Source organism: Capricornis sumatraensis, chromosome 21 (genome assembly GCF_032405125.1).
Source record: "Capricornis sumatraensis isolate serow.1 chromosome 21, serow.2, whole genome shotgun sequence".
NCBI classification, from domain to species: domain Eukaryota; kingdom Metazoa; phylum Chordata; class Mammalia; order Artiodactyla; family Bovidae; genus Capricornis; species Capricornis sumatraensis.
In genome coordinates, this window is record NC_091089.1 from 2,797,010 (window position 1) to 2,812,840 (window position 15,831).

General features: G+C 37.3%; 1 protein-coding gene across 1 annotated transcript; it reads right to left on the reverse strand.

Moving 5' to 3' along the window:
* Window positions 1-9,746: 9,746 nt before the first annotated feature.
* On the reverse strand, window positions 9,747-10,598 carry LOC138097608 (olfactory receptor 10AG1-like). Its single transcript, XM_068993878.1, has one exon. It carries the CDS (start codon window positions 10,596-10,598, stop codon window positions 9,747-9,749), a length of 852 nt encoding a protein of 283 aa, XP_068849979.1.
* Between the last annotated feature and the right edge of the window lie 5,233 nt (window positions 10,599-15,831).

Here is a 15,831-nt window from a genome sequence, read left to right on the forward strand (position 1 = left end):
CTATTTTTTCATCATTCAGGCTTTGTAGACCATTCAGGTATGACCTAAATCAAATCCCTTAAGATTATACAGTGGAAGTGAGAATAGATTTAAGGGCCTAGATCTGATGGAGTGCCTGATGAACTATGGAATGAGGTTCGTGACATTGTACAGGAGATAGGGGTCAAGACCATCCCCATGGAAAAGAAATGCAAAAAAGCAAAATGGCTGTCTGGGGGGGGGGGCTTACAAATAGCTGTGAAAAGAAGAGAGGTGAAAAGCAAAGGAGAAAAGGAAAGATATAAGCATCTGAATGCAGAGTTCCATAGAATAGCAAGAAGAGATAAGAAAGCCTTCTTCAGCAATCAATGCAAAGAAATAGAGGCAAACAACAGAATGGGAAAGACTAGAGATCTCTTCAAGAAAATTAGAGATACAAGCCAAAAGTTTGTTCTTTGAGAAGATAAATAAAATTGACAAACCATTAGCCAGACTCATCAAGAAACAAAGGGAGAAAAATCAAATCAACAAAATTAGAAATGAAAATGGAAAGATCACAACAGATAACACAGAAATACAAAGGATCATAAATTTCTACTATCAGTAACTATGCCAATAAAATGGACAATTTGGAAGAAATGGAAAAATTCTTATAAAAGTACAACTTTCCAAAACTGATCCAGGAAGAAACAGAAAATCTTAACAGACCCATCACAAGCATGGAAATTGAAACTAATCAGAAATCTTCCAGCAAACAAAAGCCCAGGACCAGACAGCTTCACGCTGAATTCTACCAAAAATTTAGAGAAGAACTAACACCTATCCTACTCAAACTCTTCCAGAAAATTGCAGAGGAAGGTAAACTTCCAAACTCATTATATGAGGCCACCATCACCCTAATACCAAAACCTGACAAAGATGCCACAAAAAAAGAAAACTACAGGCCAATATCACTGATGAACATAGATGCAAAAGTCTTTTAAAAAATCCTAGTAAACAGAATCTAACAAAATATTAAAAAGATCATACATCATGACCAAGTGGGCTTTATCCCAGGGATGCAAGGATTCTTCAATATCTGCAAATCAATCAATGTAATACACCACACTAACAAATTGAAAAAATAAAAACCATATGATTATCTCAATAGATGCAGAGAAAGCCTTGGACAAAATTCAACATCCATTTATGATAAAAACTCTCCAGAAAGCAGGAATAGAAGGAACATACCTCAACATAATAAAAGTTATATATGACAAATCCACAGCAAACATTATCCTCAATGGTGAAAAATAGAAAGCATTTCACCTAAAGTCACGAACAAGAGAGGGTGCCCACTCTCACCACTACTATTCAACATAGTTTTGGAAATTTTGGCCACAGCATCAGAGCAGAAAAAGAAATAAAAGGAATCTAGATTGGAAAAGAAGTAAAACTCTCACTCTTTGCAGATGACATGACCCTCTACACAGAAAACCCTAAAGACTCCACCAGAAAATTACTAGAGTTAATCAATGAATATAGTAAAGGTGCAAGATATATAATCAACACAGAGAAATCCCTTGCATTCCTATACACTAACAATGAGAAAACAGAAAGAGAAATTAAGGAAACAATTCCATTCACCATTGCAACGAAAAGAATAAAATACTTAGGAATATATCTACCTAAAGAAACTAAAGACCTATATATAGAAAACTATAAAACACTGGTGAAAGAAATCAAACAGGACACATAGATGGAGAAATATACCGTGTTCATGGATTGGAAGAACCAATATAGTGAAAATGAATATACTACCCCAAAGCAATCTACAGATTCAGTGCAATCCCTATCAAACTACAATTGGTATTTTTCAGAGAACTAGAACAAATAATTCCACAATTTCTATAGAAATATGAAAAACCTCGAATATCCAAAGCAATCTTGAGAAAGAAGAATGGAACTGGAGGAATCAACCTGCCTGTCTTCAGGCTCTACTACAAAGCCACAGTCATCAAGACAGTATGGTACTGGCACAAAGACAAAATATAGATCAATGGAACAAAATAGAAAGCCCAGAGATAAATCCACGCACCTAGGGACACTTTATTTTCAACAAAGAAGGCAAGAATATACAATGGAGAAAAGACAATCTCTTTAACAAGTGGTGCTGGGAAAACTCTTCAACAACTTGTAAAACAATGAAACTAGAACACTTTCTATCACCATACACAAAAATAAACTCAAAATGGATTAAAGATCTAAATGTAAGACCAGAAACTATAAAACCCCTAGAGGAAAACATAGACTAAACACTCTCCAACATAAACCACAGCAGGATCCTCTATGGCCCACCTCCTAGAGTATTGGAAATAAAAGCAGAAATAAACAAATGGGACCCAACTAGAATAAAAAGCTTCTGCACAACAAAGGAATCTATAAGCAAGGTGAAAAGACAGCCTCTAGAATAGGAGAAAATAATGGCAAATGAAGCAACAAAGAATTAATCTCAAAAATACACAAGTAACTCCTGCAGCTCAATTCCAGAAAAATAAACGACCCAATCAAAAAGTGGGCCAAAGAACTAGGCAGACATTCTCCAAAGAAGACATACAGATGGCTAACAAACACATGAAAAGATGCTCAACATCACTCATTATCAGAGAAATGCAAATCAAAATCACAATGACGAACCATTTCACGCCAGTCAGAATGGCTACTATCCAAAAGTCTACAAGCAATAAATGCTGGAGAGGGTGTAGAGAAAAGGGAACCCAATTCAGACTTAAATTGAAGAAAGTAGGGAAAACCACTAGACCATTCAGGTATGACCTAAATCAAATCCCTTATGATTATACAGTGGAAGTGAGAAATAGATTTAAGGGATGAGATCTGATAGAGCACCTGATGAACTATGGACTGAGGTTTGTGACATTGTACAGGAGACAGGGATCAAGACCATCCCCATGGAAAAGAAATGCAAAGTAGCAAAATGGCTGTCTGGGGGGGCCTTACAAATAGTTGTGAAAAGAAGAGAAGCAAAAACCAAAGGAGAAGAGGAAAGATATAAGCATCTGAATGCAGAGTTCCAAAGAATAGCAAGAAGAGATAAGAAAGCCTCCCTCAGTGATCAGTGCAAAGACATAGAGGCAAACAACAGAATGGGAAAGACTACAGATCTCTTCAAGAAAATTAGAGATACTAAAGGAACATTTCATGCAAAGATGGGCTTGATAAAGGACAGAAATGGTATAGACCTAACAGAAGCAGAAGATATTAAGAAGAGGTGGCAAGAATACACAGAAGAACTGTACAAAAAAGATCTTCACAACCAAGATAATCATGATGGTATGATCACTCAACTAGAGCCAGACATCCTGGAATGCAAAGTCAAGTGGGCCTTAGAAAGCATCACTATGAATAAAGCTAGTGGAGGTGATGGAATTCCAGTGGAGCTATTTCAAATCCTGAATGATGATGCTGTGAAAGTGCTGCACTCAATATGCCAGCAAATTTGGAAAACTCAGCAGTGGCCACAGGACTGGAAAAGGGCAGTTTTCATTCCAATCCCTAAGAAAGGCAATGCCAAAGAATGCTCAAACTACCCCACAATTGCACTCATCTCACATGCTGGCAACGTAATGCTCAAAATTCTCCAAGCCAGGCTTCAGCAATACATGAACCGTGTACTTCCAGATGTTCAAGCTGGTTTTAGGAAAGGCAGAGGAACCAGAGATCAAATTGCCAACATCTGCTGGATCATGGAAAAAGCAAGAGAGTTCCAGAAAAACCTTTATTTCTGCTTTGTTGAGTATGCCAAAGCTTTTGACTGTGTGGATCACAATAAGCTGTGGAACATTCTGAAAGATGGGAATACCAGACCACCTGACCTGCCTCTTGAGAAACCTATATGCAGGTCAGGAAGCAACAGTTAGAACTGGACATGGAACAACAGACTGGTTCCAAATAGGGAAAGGAGTACGTCAAGGCTGTATATTGCCACCCTGCTTATTTAACTTATATGCAGAGTACATCATGAGGAACGCTGGGCTGGAAGAAGCACAAGCTTGAATCAACATTGACCAGAGAAATATCAATAGCCTCAGATATGCAGATGACACCACCCTATGGCAGAAATTGAAGAGGAAAAGCCTCTTGATGAGAGTGAAAGTGGTGAGTGAAAAATTTGGCTTAAAGCTCAACATTCAGAAAACAAAGATCATGGCATCTGATCCCATCACTTCATGGGAAATAGATGGGGAAACAGTGGCAGACTTCATTTTAGGGGGCTCCAAAATCACTGCAGATGGTGACTGGAGCCATGAAATTAAAAGACGTTTACTCCTTGGAAGGAAAGTTATGACCAACCTAGATAGCATATTCAAAAGCAGAGGCATTACTTTGCCAACAAAGGTCCATCTAGTCAAGGCTATGGTTTTTCCAGTGGTCATGTATGGATGTGAGAGTTGGACTGTGAAGAAAGCTGAGCACTGAGGAATCGATGCTTTTGAACTGTGGTGTTGGAGAAGACTCTTGAGAGTCCCTAGGACTGCAAGGAGATCCAACCAGTCCATTCTAAAGGAGATCAGTCCTGGGTGATCTTTGGAAGGACTAATGCTAAAGCTGAAACTCCAGTACTTTGGCCACCTCATTCAAAGGGTTTACCAATTGGAAAAGACTCTGATGCTGGGAGGGATTGGGGGCAGGAGGAAAAGGGGACGACAGAGGATGAGATGGCTTGATGGCATCACCGACTCGATGGACATGAGTCTGAGTGAACTCTGGGAGATTGTGATAGACAGGGAGGCCTGGCGTGCTGCGATTCATGGGGTCACAAAGAGTCGGACACGACTGAGTGGCTGAACTGAACTGAACTGTACTGAGCATGGCCCTGCCCATCAGAGCAAGATCCAGATTTCCCCACAGCCAGTACCTCCCAACAAGAAGCTTCCACAAGCCTCTTACCTTATCCATCAGAGGGAAGACAGAATGAAAACCACAATCACAGAATACTAACCAAACTTATCACATGGATGACAGCCTTTTCTCACTTAATGAAACTATGAGCCATGCCTCGTAGGGCCACCTAAAATGGATAGGTTATGGTGGAGAGTTCTGACAAAGTGTGGTCCACTGGAGAAGGGAATGGAAACCACTTCAGCATTCTTATCTTGAGAACCACATGAACAGTGTGGAAAGGAAAAAAGATATGACACTGAAAGATGAATTTCCCAGGTTGGTAGGTGCCCAATATGCTACTGAAGAGTGAAGAAATAGCTCCAGAAGGAATGAAGAGGCTGAGCCAAAGTGGAGACAACACTCACCTGTGGGTGTATCTGGTGGTAAAAGTAAAGTCTGACGCTGTAAAGAACAACACTGCATAGGAACGTGGAACGTTAGGTCCATGAATCATGGTAAATTAGAAGTGGTCAAACAGGAGATGACAAGAGTAAACACTGACATTTTAGGAATCAGTGAACTAAAATGGATGGGAATTGGTAAATTTAATTCAAATGATCGTTGCATCTATTACTGTGGGCAAGAATCCCTTAGAAGAAATGGGGTAGCCCTCATAGTCAACAAAAGAGTCTGAAATGCAGTACTTGGGTGCACTCTCAAAAATGACAGATCTCTGTTTGTTTCCCAGGCAAACCATTCAATATCACAGTCCAACACAAGGCTATGGTCCAACCACTAACGCCAAACAAGCTGAAATTGAATGGTTCTATTATGACCGCCAAGACTTTCTAGAACTAACACACCCAATATATGTCCTTTTCATAACAGGGGTCTGGAATGCAAAAGTAGGAAGTCAGGAGATACCTGGAGTAACAGGTAAGTTTGGCCATTGAATACAAAATGAAACAGGGCAAAGTCTAACAGAGTTTTGCCAAAAGAATGCAGTGGTCATAGCAAACACCTTCTTCCAACAACACAAGAGAGAACTCTACACGTGGACATCACCAGATGGTCAATACCAAAATCAGATTGATTATATTCTTTTCAGCCAAAGATGGAGAAGCTCTATATAGTCATCAGAAACAAGATTGGGAGCTGACTGTGGCTCAAATCATGAACTCTTTATTGCAAAATTCAGACTTAAACTGAAGAAAGTCTGTTTCTTCAGACAGAAAGAAGAAGGAGGAAACCACAAGGCCATTCAGGTATGACCTAAATCAAATCCTTTATGATTATACAGTGGAAGTTCCAAATCAAATCAAGGGACTAGATCTGATAGACAGAGTGCCTAAAGAACTATAAACGGAGGTCTGTTATGTTGTAAAGGAGGCAGTGATCAAAATCATCCCCATGAAAACTTCCATAAGACCCAGAGATCCTACTCCTGGGTATACACCCTGAGAAAACCATAATTCAGAGATATGCAGCACTATGTACAATAGCCAGGACTTTGGAGCAACCTAGATGTGCACTGACAGATGAATGGATAAAGAAGTAGTGGTACATACATATAACAGAATATTGCTCAGTCATAGAAAGTAGTGAGTTTGTGTCAGTTCTAATTAGGTGGATGAATCTAGAGTGTGCTATATAGAGTGAAGGAAGTCAGAAAGAGAAAAATAAATATTGATGTTAATGCAAATAAAATGGACTCTAGAAAATTCGTACTGATTAATCTATTTGCAGGGTAGGATTAGAGAAGCAGACATGGAGAACAGACTTGTGAACACAGCTGGGGAAGCAGAGGGTGGAGAAAACAGAGAGTAGCACTGAAACATTTACATTACCATGTGCAAAGCAGGTCTAATGGGAAGTTGCTGTATAACACAGCTCAGCCCAGTACTCCAGACAACCTAGAGAGGTGGGATGGGGTGCAGAATGGGAGGGAGGTTCAAGAGAAAGGAGACACATGTATCCTTAGGGTTGATCCACCTTGTTGTGTGGCAGAAAACAATACAACATTGTAAAGCAATTATCCTCCAATTAAAAAATAAAAATAAAAAAGCACCAAAATCTACATTCCTGAGAAACATTTCAGCTTTTCACCAGATGAACACACAAAAGAAGTACTACCTACTACCACCAAATATTGTGAAACATTGATATGTATGCAGATATATTCTCCTTTAGAATTTTATTTAAGCCTGTGAGATAAAACACATTTATTTGCTTCACAGAGCCCTTCTGGTGGGGTGGTCTGACTAGTCTTATATTTTAAAATAAAGACATTGGAGTGTCAGGTTCCTTATGCTTTCCTGCTTTCCCATTCTTAGATATGACTTCTGCACCCTTCCAAGGATGAAAGATGGAGAAGGAAATGGCAACCCACTCCAGTATCCTTGCCTGGAAAATCCCATGGACAGAGGAGCCTGGTGGGCTGCAGTCCATGGGGTCGCAAAGAGTTGGGCATGACTAAGTGACTAACACTAAGGATGAAAGTAGTGGAAACAAAAGACTGAACACTTGTTGACACCTATCTTCATGTTATTAACAAAAATTGAGTCATTGCTTCACACTCAGCTGGAATGGAGGCTGAGAAATTGAATATTTCAAATCCTCATAGCACAGTTAAATTGGTTATGAGATTGAAGTTTTGACTTTGTATATCCTGAGCAGTACTATACCATCTCTTATATTATTTCCTGTAAATATCATTATCTTCTGTGTATTAGTTGTCTCTTGCAGTTTTAGTAAATTACCACAAACTGAGTGCCTTAAAATTTATTATCTTGGAGGTCTGTAGATGATAGGTCAAAAGTATTGGGAGGACCACATTCGTTTTTTATTCTCTAGTGAGTATTCCATCTTTCTTTTTCAATTAAATTATTGGCAGAACTTTCTTCCTTGAGGTTGTCAGACAGAGGACTGATTCCTTGCTGGCAACTGGTCAAATGCCATGCTCACTTTCTAGAGATCAGGACTATCCTTGCTCTTTGTCCCAACAGACTTTGGAGCCAGCATTGACAAAATGAGCCTTCCTTTTCTCTGTTCCATCTGTGATAATCTATTTTTTGAATATTGCTTTTCTTTCTCTTCTTGTTTTTAAGGCTAATGTGATCAGATTGGTTCTACCTGAATAATCTCCCCATCTCAATGATTTATGATATTAATCATATCTATAAAGTCCATTTTGTCAACTAATGTAGTGTACCTGTTTCCAGGGATTCTAATTCATCTCACCTAGAGAGATATCTATCACAATCTCCCAATGAAATAGCATGACTGGCTTATGTGATCTTCATTTGATTGAACCATTAACTTCCACAAATTATTCTCTGATACACCATATGATAGTACATCCCAGGATAAAGCCAGTTAGGTTATAATTAAAATGAAAACTAGGTGGAATAATTGCCAAAAGAACTGTAGCAGAAGTTCTCAGGGACAGCTACAACAAACCATCTCTTAATGTTGCTGATTTGAGGATGGAATTGGGAAGATGGGCATTAATAATCCTAGTGAGATATGTTCACTTTCCTTGATTATATCAGTCAATGATTTAAAGTTTTCAACACTAAAGGAGGAGATAAAGACATGGGAAGTTAGTCCAGACACACTAATATAATGCAATTGTACAGACTGTGGGCAATTCTGAAAATAACGTCTAAAACTTTTCTTCACTTTTACGTCCATATATATTTTCTTTTAAAAATTCAAAAAAGACACAGATGTGTATAGCGGACTTTTGGACTCAGAGGGAGAGGGAGAGGGTGGGATGATTTGGGAGAATGGCATTGAAACATGTATACTATCATGTAAAAATCGAATCACCAGTCTATGTCCGATGCAGGATACAGCATGCTTGGGGCTGGTGCACGGGGATGACCCAGAGGGATGTTGTGGGGAGGGAGGTGGGAGGGGGGTTCATGTTTGGGATCGCATGTACACCCGTGGTGGATTCATGTCAATGTATGGCAAAACCAATACAGTACTGTAAAGTAAAATAAAGTAAAAATAAAAATTCAAATAAAAAAATTCAAATTGACATAGATTTAGCTGTTAGAATGCTGTTATGTAAAGAATGAAATAATGCAAATCAAATTATTTTGGATCAAATTTGCTAAGTAGAACATGCAAATATGTGCAAAGTAAACCAGCTAAGATGAGTAGGAAGGTACTCTTTTATCATGCACTTAGGAAGAGAACAAAGTCTATGAATGCTGTTCTTTTGGTTTTATGATTGCAGTAATTTCACGTGAGTTTATAGTGGATAAGCAAATATGCTCCCAATATTATTGGTTCTCTGAAAAATCTAGATTTTTTTGCTAGCAGTCTGATGTTGGCACTAGCAATATCATTTACCCATTCACTCATTCAATCCTTCCTTCAAACATCCAATTTTTAACTGCTAGTAGTCATTTTCTGTCCTGTAGAATCAAAGAATGCAATCAAATACAAGTGTGGAAATAGAGATAATTATTTAGATAAATAAATATATATTTTCCAGTATACTTAAGCCAAAAAACTTAACTGATTCAATTTTGTTTTAGCTTTTTTAATATGTAAATTACTATGTGATTCATGAGACAGGATTATTCCTTAGGCATGGAGGATTGACGACTTATTTATCTGGTATATATCCAAGCCCCGTAAATTGTGGATTCGTTTTCTAAAGTTATTCATAAGTGCATCTGAGAATAGAAGTGGCTAACTCCTTAAAAGAGGAAGATAGAAGCTGAAAATGTTTCTCTGTTAACTGTTTAGCAAACAGTTAGAACATTTATAATTAAAATCATCACATTATTTTTTAAGTAATAATTTTCTCAGTGCTTCAATCACATCCTTGTTCTGAAGGCTGTATATCATGGGATTGAACATCGGAGTCACTATGGTGTGGAACAGAGAGAACAGTCAGTTCCTGCAGAATGACTGGATTTTGGTCTTGAGTAGGCAATGGCAGCAGATCCGAAGAACAACACCACAACCAACAGGTGAAAAGAGCATGTGGAGAAGGTTTTAGCCTGTCCTCTGGCCGTTGGCAACCTCAGAACGGTGGAAATGATTTTGCTGTAAGAGGCAAGGATCAACATAAAAGGTATAGCAACAAACAGAGCTACTGCATAGACTGAGAGCTCACGTGCAAAAGTGTCTCCGCAGGCCAGCTTCAGAATGGGGGGAATGTCACAGAAGAAGTGGTTAATCTCGTTCGAATGACAGAAATGCATAGGGAAGATCTGGCGCACTTGCCCTATCTGCACTGCGATTCCACTAACCCAGGAGCCCACAGCCAGCTGGAGGCACACCTTTGGGGTCATGATCAGGGGATAGTGCAGAGGGTCACAGATGGCCACACAGCAGTCATAGGCCATCACCACCAGGAGGAAGCACTCAGTGGCTCCGAGGATAAGGAAGAAGCACATTTGGGCAACACAGTCCAGCACAGAAATGGTCCTGTCCTGAGTCCAAAGGTTCACCAGAATCCTAGGGAGAGTGACGGACACGTAACAGATTTCCAAGGAGGAAAAGGTTGCCAGGAAGAAATACATGGGTTTGTGCAGTGCAGCATCAAGCGTAGTTATTATTATTATAAGACTGTTTCCAATAAAGATAATGATGTAAATGATGGAGAACACCCCAAATAATAGCCCTTGAAGATTCAGAAGGTCAGAAAACCCCAGGAGTACAAATTGTATCACTGTGGACATGTTGTCTTCCACTTCCATCTCTTCATATTTCATCTGTGGGAATGATTCAATCAAAGGTACTGTTATTTCACTTTCTTTGGCTTTTGTTTCCTTATATATATAAGAGATGATACACCATTCATTTTTTCCAATTCCATTAGAAAACAAACCTTTAATTGCTAGGTGTCTAACAGGTTGTGAATTTTTCATCATTATTAAATCAATTTGTAAGAAAAGCTATCCATTTAATCTTTATTTTCTGCCATGAATTATCACTTTTTCTGAAGATATGTAATTATAATTTTGCTCTTCATCTGAATGTTCAAAATGCAAAAATTCGAGTTAAATTCATTTACATAGTGATTTTGCTTTTTCAGCCTGTGTTTTTCTCTTCACCTCTCAATTCTGTGTTTAATTATTATCAATTGAAAGTTAATTTGATTGCATGGTGAAATAATTGTAAGTCACTTAATATAGTTTTAGGGTTGAACATAGTTAATTTTTAAAGTGTTGATTTTCCTGTGGTATTTCCAAAGTCTTGTTTGACACTGGCATTCTACATACTTCATTTTTTTCTTATAAATAAAATTGGTGAGCTGACTATATAATATTACGTGATGTTACTAGTTTTCAAACATGTGTATTTCAGTGTAAAGTCCGTAAATCAGTAGTGATAAGTTCTATTCAGATTTCTTAGTTGAGAGAAAAGGAATTTTAAGGTGTTCTTTTGGCCCAGGAACACTCGAGACGTAAGAGGCAAGTACATCCAGGTTTATGTTCACGAAAGCAGTTCTAGCTAGAATGTTCACCTCTCACTCATTTACTGCATGAAAGAGACACCACCCATGAATCATCTGTGAGATCTTCCTAAATTACCCACATTCTCAACAATTGCTGTTTTACTGATAATCCCATTCAACTTTTTCATTCTTTCATTTTTGCATGTTTGTATTAGTCATGTATGTGAATGAGGTAGGTTGAGATTTCCCATCTTTGTTGCATTTTTCTCATTATTTTAACTATATTACTAGCTTCTTTTGTTTTTTCTATAGATCTTTTTGGGCAACGCATAGTACATTTCTTCCACTAAATGTGATTCATTAACTTCTAGAATACATTAAAGATGAATCAATTTGATTGCTTCTTTGGAATTTCCCCCAAGGTATAAGAACTGGATAGCTCAGTCAGTATAGCATCAGTCTAAGGGTCCAGGGTTCAAGTCCATGTTCAAGCAGAGGTTATTTTGGGCTTCCCTGATAGCTCAGCTGGCAAAGAATCTGCCTGCAATGCAGGAAACCCCGGTTTGATCCCTGGGTTGGGAAGATCCGCTGGAGAAGGTATAGGCTACCCACTCCAGTATTCTTAGGCTTCCCTTGTGGCTCAGCTGGTAAAGCATCTGCCCACAATGCGGGAGACCTGGGTTTGATCCCTAGGTTGGGAAGATCCCCTGGAGAAGGAAAAAGCTACCCACTCCAGTATTCTGGCCTGGAGAATTCCATGGACTGTATAGTCCATGGGGTCACAAAGAGCCAGACACAACTAGAGACTTTCACTTCACTTCACTTCACTTCACTTCACTTCCAAAGTATAAACATGGATTCCCACTGAAAATGTAAATCTCTCCTTCCTCTCTTTCCTGTTAGAGATCAAGCATACTTTTTGTGGGGCATGTATGTGTGTGTATTTAGAAATTATACTCTTTTCACTCATTCTTGCAGAAGTAGTAAATTGCTTCATTGTTTTCAACATGTGATACATGTATTTTTCATATTATGTGTTAACTTATTTAGCCATACCCTGGTGGCTCAGATGTTAAAGAATTTACCTACAATGCAGGAGACCCCAGTTTGATCCCTGGGTCAGGAAGATCCTCTGGAGAAGGAAATGGCTACCCACTCCAGTATTCTGGCCTGGAGAATCCCGCAAACAGAGGAGCCTGGTGGGCTACAGTCCATGGGGTCACAAAGAGTCGGACACGACTGAGTAACTAACACTTTCGGTTAACTTATTTGAAAGCCAATAGAAAATAAGTCACTGAAAATAAGATACACAACTAACTACATATTCTAAGGGTATTAAGTGAGGACAAAAGTCAAGATTTCTGCTGCAAAAATGTAGACAAACATGGGGTAGAACCAATAGTCCATACAAAAGCAAGAATACTGGGTGGGTTACCATTCCCTTCTCCAGGGGATTTTCCCTACCCAGGGGTCCAACCCAGGTCTTCTGCATGGCAGGCAGATTCTTAATCGTCTGAGCCATCAGGGAAGCCATACACTATTTATATATGTACCATCTACAATATCTTAAACTACACATTATGGTACTAAAGATATTCAAATTTTTCCATTCTTATACAATTCTCTCAATAAAAATGTGATTGGTAGAAATGCAAAAATGCTATGAATGAGTCTTTTAAATTGTCAGAAGCTAGTGGCTGACAGATGCATCATATATGAGTCTACACAATCATGCCTCCTTTTTTCAATACCTTGTCTGAACACCTTTACCAAATTTTATTCACATACTTAAATCAATGTAGAGTGTAGTACTTGGATACTGATTAAAATTGCTTGTTGAATGAATCATCAATCCTTTTAGCAAGCAGCATGCACCTACATTTGTTAGGTGCATCCATTGCCCACAGAAATTGCCATCTGCTTTATTTTTTTTATTGTATCTGCTGTTTATGTATGTAAGATTTTCTCTCATTTTTTGATCCCCTTTGTAAATTATTCCTTGCTGTTCAGGTAGGACAGTACATTTGAAAAGCATATTGAAACTAAGATGTCAAAGAAAAGCCAGAAAAAGTAAGAAAGCAAAACTTAATAGCAAGAATGGAGTGTCCCACATTTATTAAAATGTTTTTCATCTCAACTTTTTATTTGTCAAATGGAAACTTTTTATGAATAGTAAATAGAACTGTCAGTATAAAACCATTTCTAAAGTAAGAAATATTATAATTATTCAAATTCTATACAAACTGTACTTATATTCTAAACTCAGTCTCAGGTTCAAAGATTTCCTCAAATATTGTGACATATTTGTTGGTTTCTCTGACTTCTGAAAACTGTCAATGCTTCTCTTTATACAACTCAAAGAGAAAAATCACTATATAATTCATCTAAATAGAGCCACTTTTGTTTTTGTTCAAATAATTAATGTTTATTGCTCTGGTATTTCCACTGAAATCACAATTTTCCTTGATGTAGGGATTTATTATGATATTATGTAAATCAGCTATATCACAATGCATTTAATGCTGATGAAATCAGTTTGAGATAGGAAATGAAAACCTAAAATTGGTGAATGCAGTTCAGAAGCCTGCTTCCTTTAGGATAAAAAGGAAAACATGACAATATTACTTTAATATTTTCTCATTCATTTGCATAGAATTTAATTTTAAGAAACAAATGATTCCCTTGGTATTAGATGAGAACACATTTTAATAACTCCTTTTACTATCATACAACTTAGTTAAATAATTTTTAATTTTTTTGTGATATATCCTGATTTAACACTACATGCAAACTACTTAAATATATGCTTACTATGTAGTAATCACTTATAAATCTTAATACTTAAGATGACTGATGATAATGAGGTTGTAATCTTTGATATATTGGCCAAATATAATTCAAGACATTTCCTATGGTTCAGTGGTAAAGAATCTGCCTGGAATGTAAGAGATGAGAGACGTGAGTTCGATCCCTGGGGTAGAAAGATCTCCTGGAGAAGGGCATGACAGCCCACTCCGGTACTCTTGCCTGGAGAAAGCCAAGGACAGAGGAGCCTGGTGGACTACAGTCCATAGGTTCCCAAAGAGTCGGAAGACTGAAGCGACTGAGCACACATGTGTATTACACAGTACTCTGTGATTTCTCACTTGGTAATATAATGATGAGAATCAGAAGTAAAAAGATTATCTGAATCAGGGTTTTCTCAGTTAATTAACAGTAAGAAGAAAGGATCTATTTTTAATTCTTCTGAAGTGAATGCCTTTTTTGCTGATGCTAAATATACATAGATATTTGTAAAGCTAAATTTGCTATTGGAAAAAATGATTCATGCTTACCTGTTTGAATTAAAGCTAAATGCAATGCTTACCTTTATAGATAGAGTTAAAATACAGAAAAAAAGTCAGACCTTTTTTGTTTTGGCAGTTAGGCAATTTACATTTATTTGGAACAGAGGCTAACCACAGTCTATAATATATTCCTTGTCATAAAAAATAGTGCTCTTTAAATAGAAAATATTCTTTACACTTGGGATCAACTTATTCCCCATGTCACTTCTTAATTAAACTAAACCTTTGTGTCTGACTGACACTGGAGGAGTTTGGTATGACAACCAAAATCATATCTATCCATATTATTCCTTAAATATTTCTACCTCCTCTCCTGTATTTTGTGATTATTAAGAAATGGTAGCATTGTAAAATCAGAAAGTTATGATTACATATTACTGATGCTATAAAATAAAAATAAAGATATTCTGAATAATATTTAAGTGAATAATGTCCTGAAGAGAATTGTCTTTGTCATTAAAAATTCAAAAGTAAGAAATCTAAAAGACTTAGGACAATTAGATCATGTTCAACATGAATTTTCCATCTCTGCATTCACACTAACCAGGTACAGAAAGGGGAGGAAGGGGAAGGGGAACACACACTTATTATTTTCAGGTGTACAAGCTGAAAGCAGGAGCCCAGTGGGCCGCAGTCCAAAGTGTCGCGGAGACGACTAAGCATGCACACATGTAAGGAGGAATAAACAGACTTGTATAAAGAATAACGAGACGAGAGAATGATACATTCTATAAATATTTTGTCCATGCATTGAAAGCTATCACTATTGAAGGGTTATATGCTATGTAACTTTTCAAGTATATGGAGGTCTTCCTCTTATTGATCTACATTTTTACTTTGTATAAATGTAACAGATCACAATCCATGAGATGCAGCCAAAGCAGTACTTAAATAAAATATTATAGTACTGAACACTTAGAACATTAAAATAATATCTTAAGTCAATAAATTAAATTTTCACCACAAAAAATTCTAAAAGTCATAGTAAAATAAATCCAAATCAAACAAAAGGAAGAAAAAACAAAAAGAGTAGAAGTCATCAAAACTAAAAAAAAAAAAAAGTAGAGAAAGGAAATCAAGTAAAAAGCTGATACTTTGTAAATTTTATAAAGTAGATATGATTTTTAAAAATAGACAATGAAAAAAGACATATCACATATATTAAACACAAAGAATGAGAGTTGGCACATTGAAATCTAT

Coding starts and splice junctions, on each gene's coding strand:
- LOC138097608 (XM_068993878.1), bottom strand. CDS start 10,598: ATGAAATATGAAGAGATGGAAGTGGAAGACAACATGTCCACAGTGATA.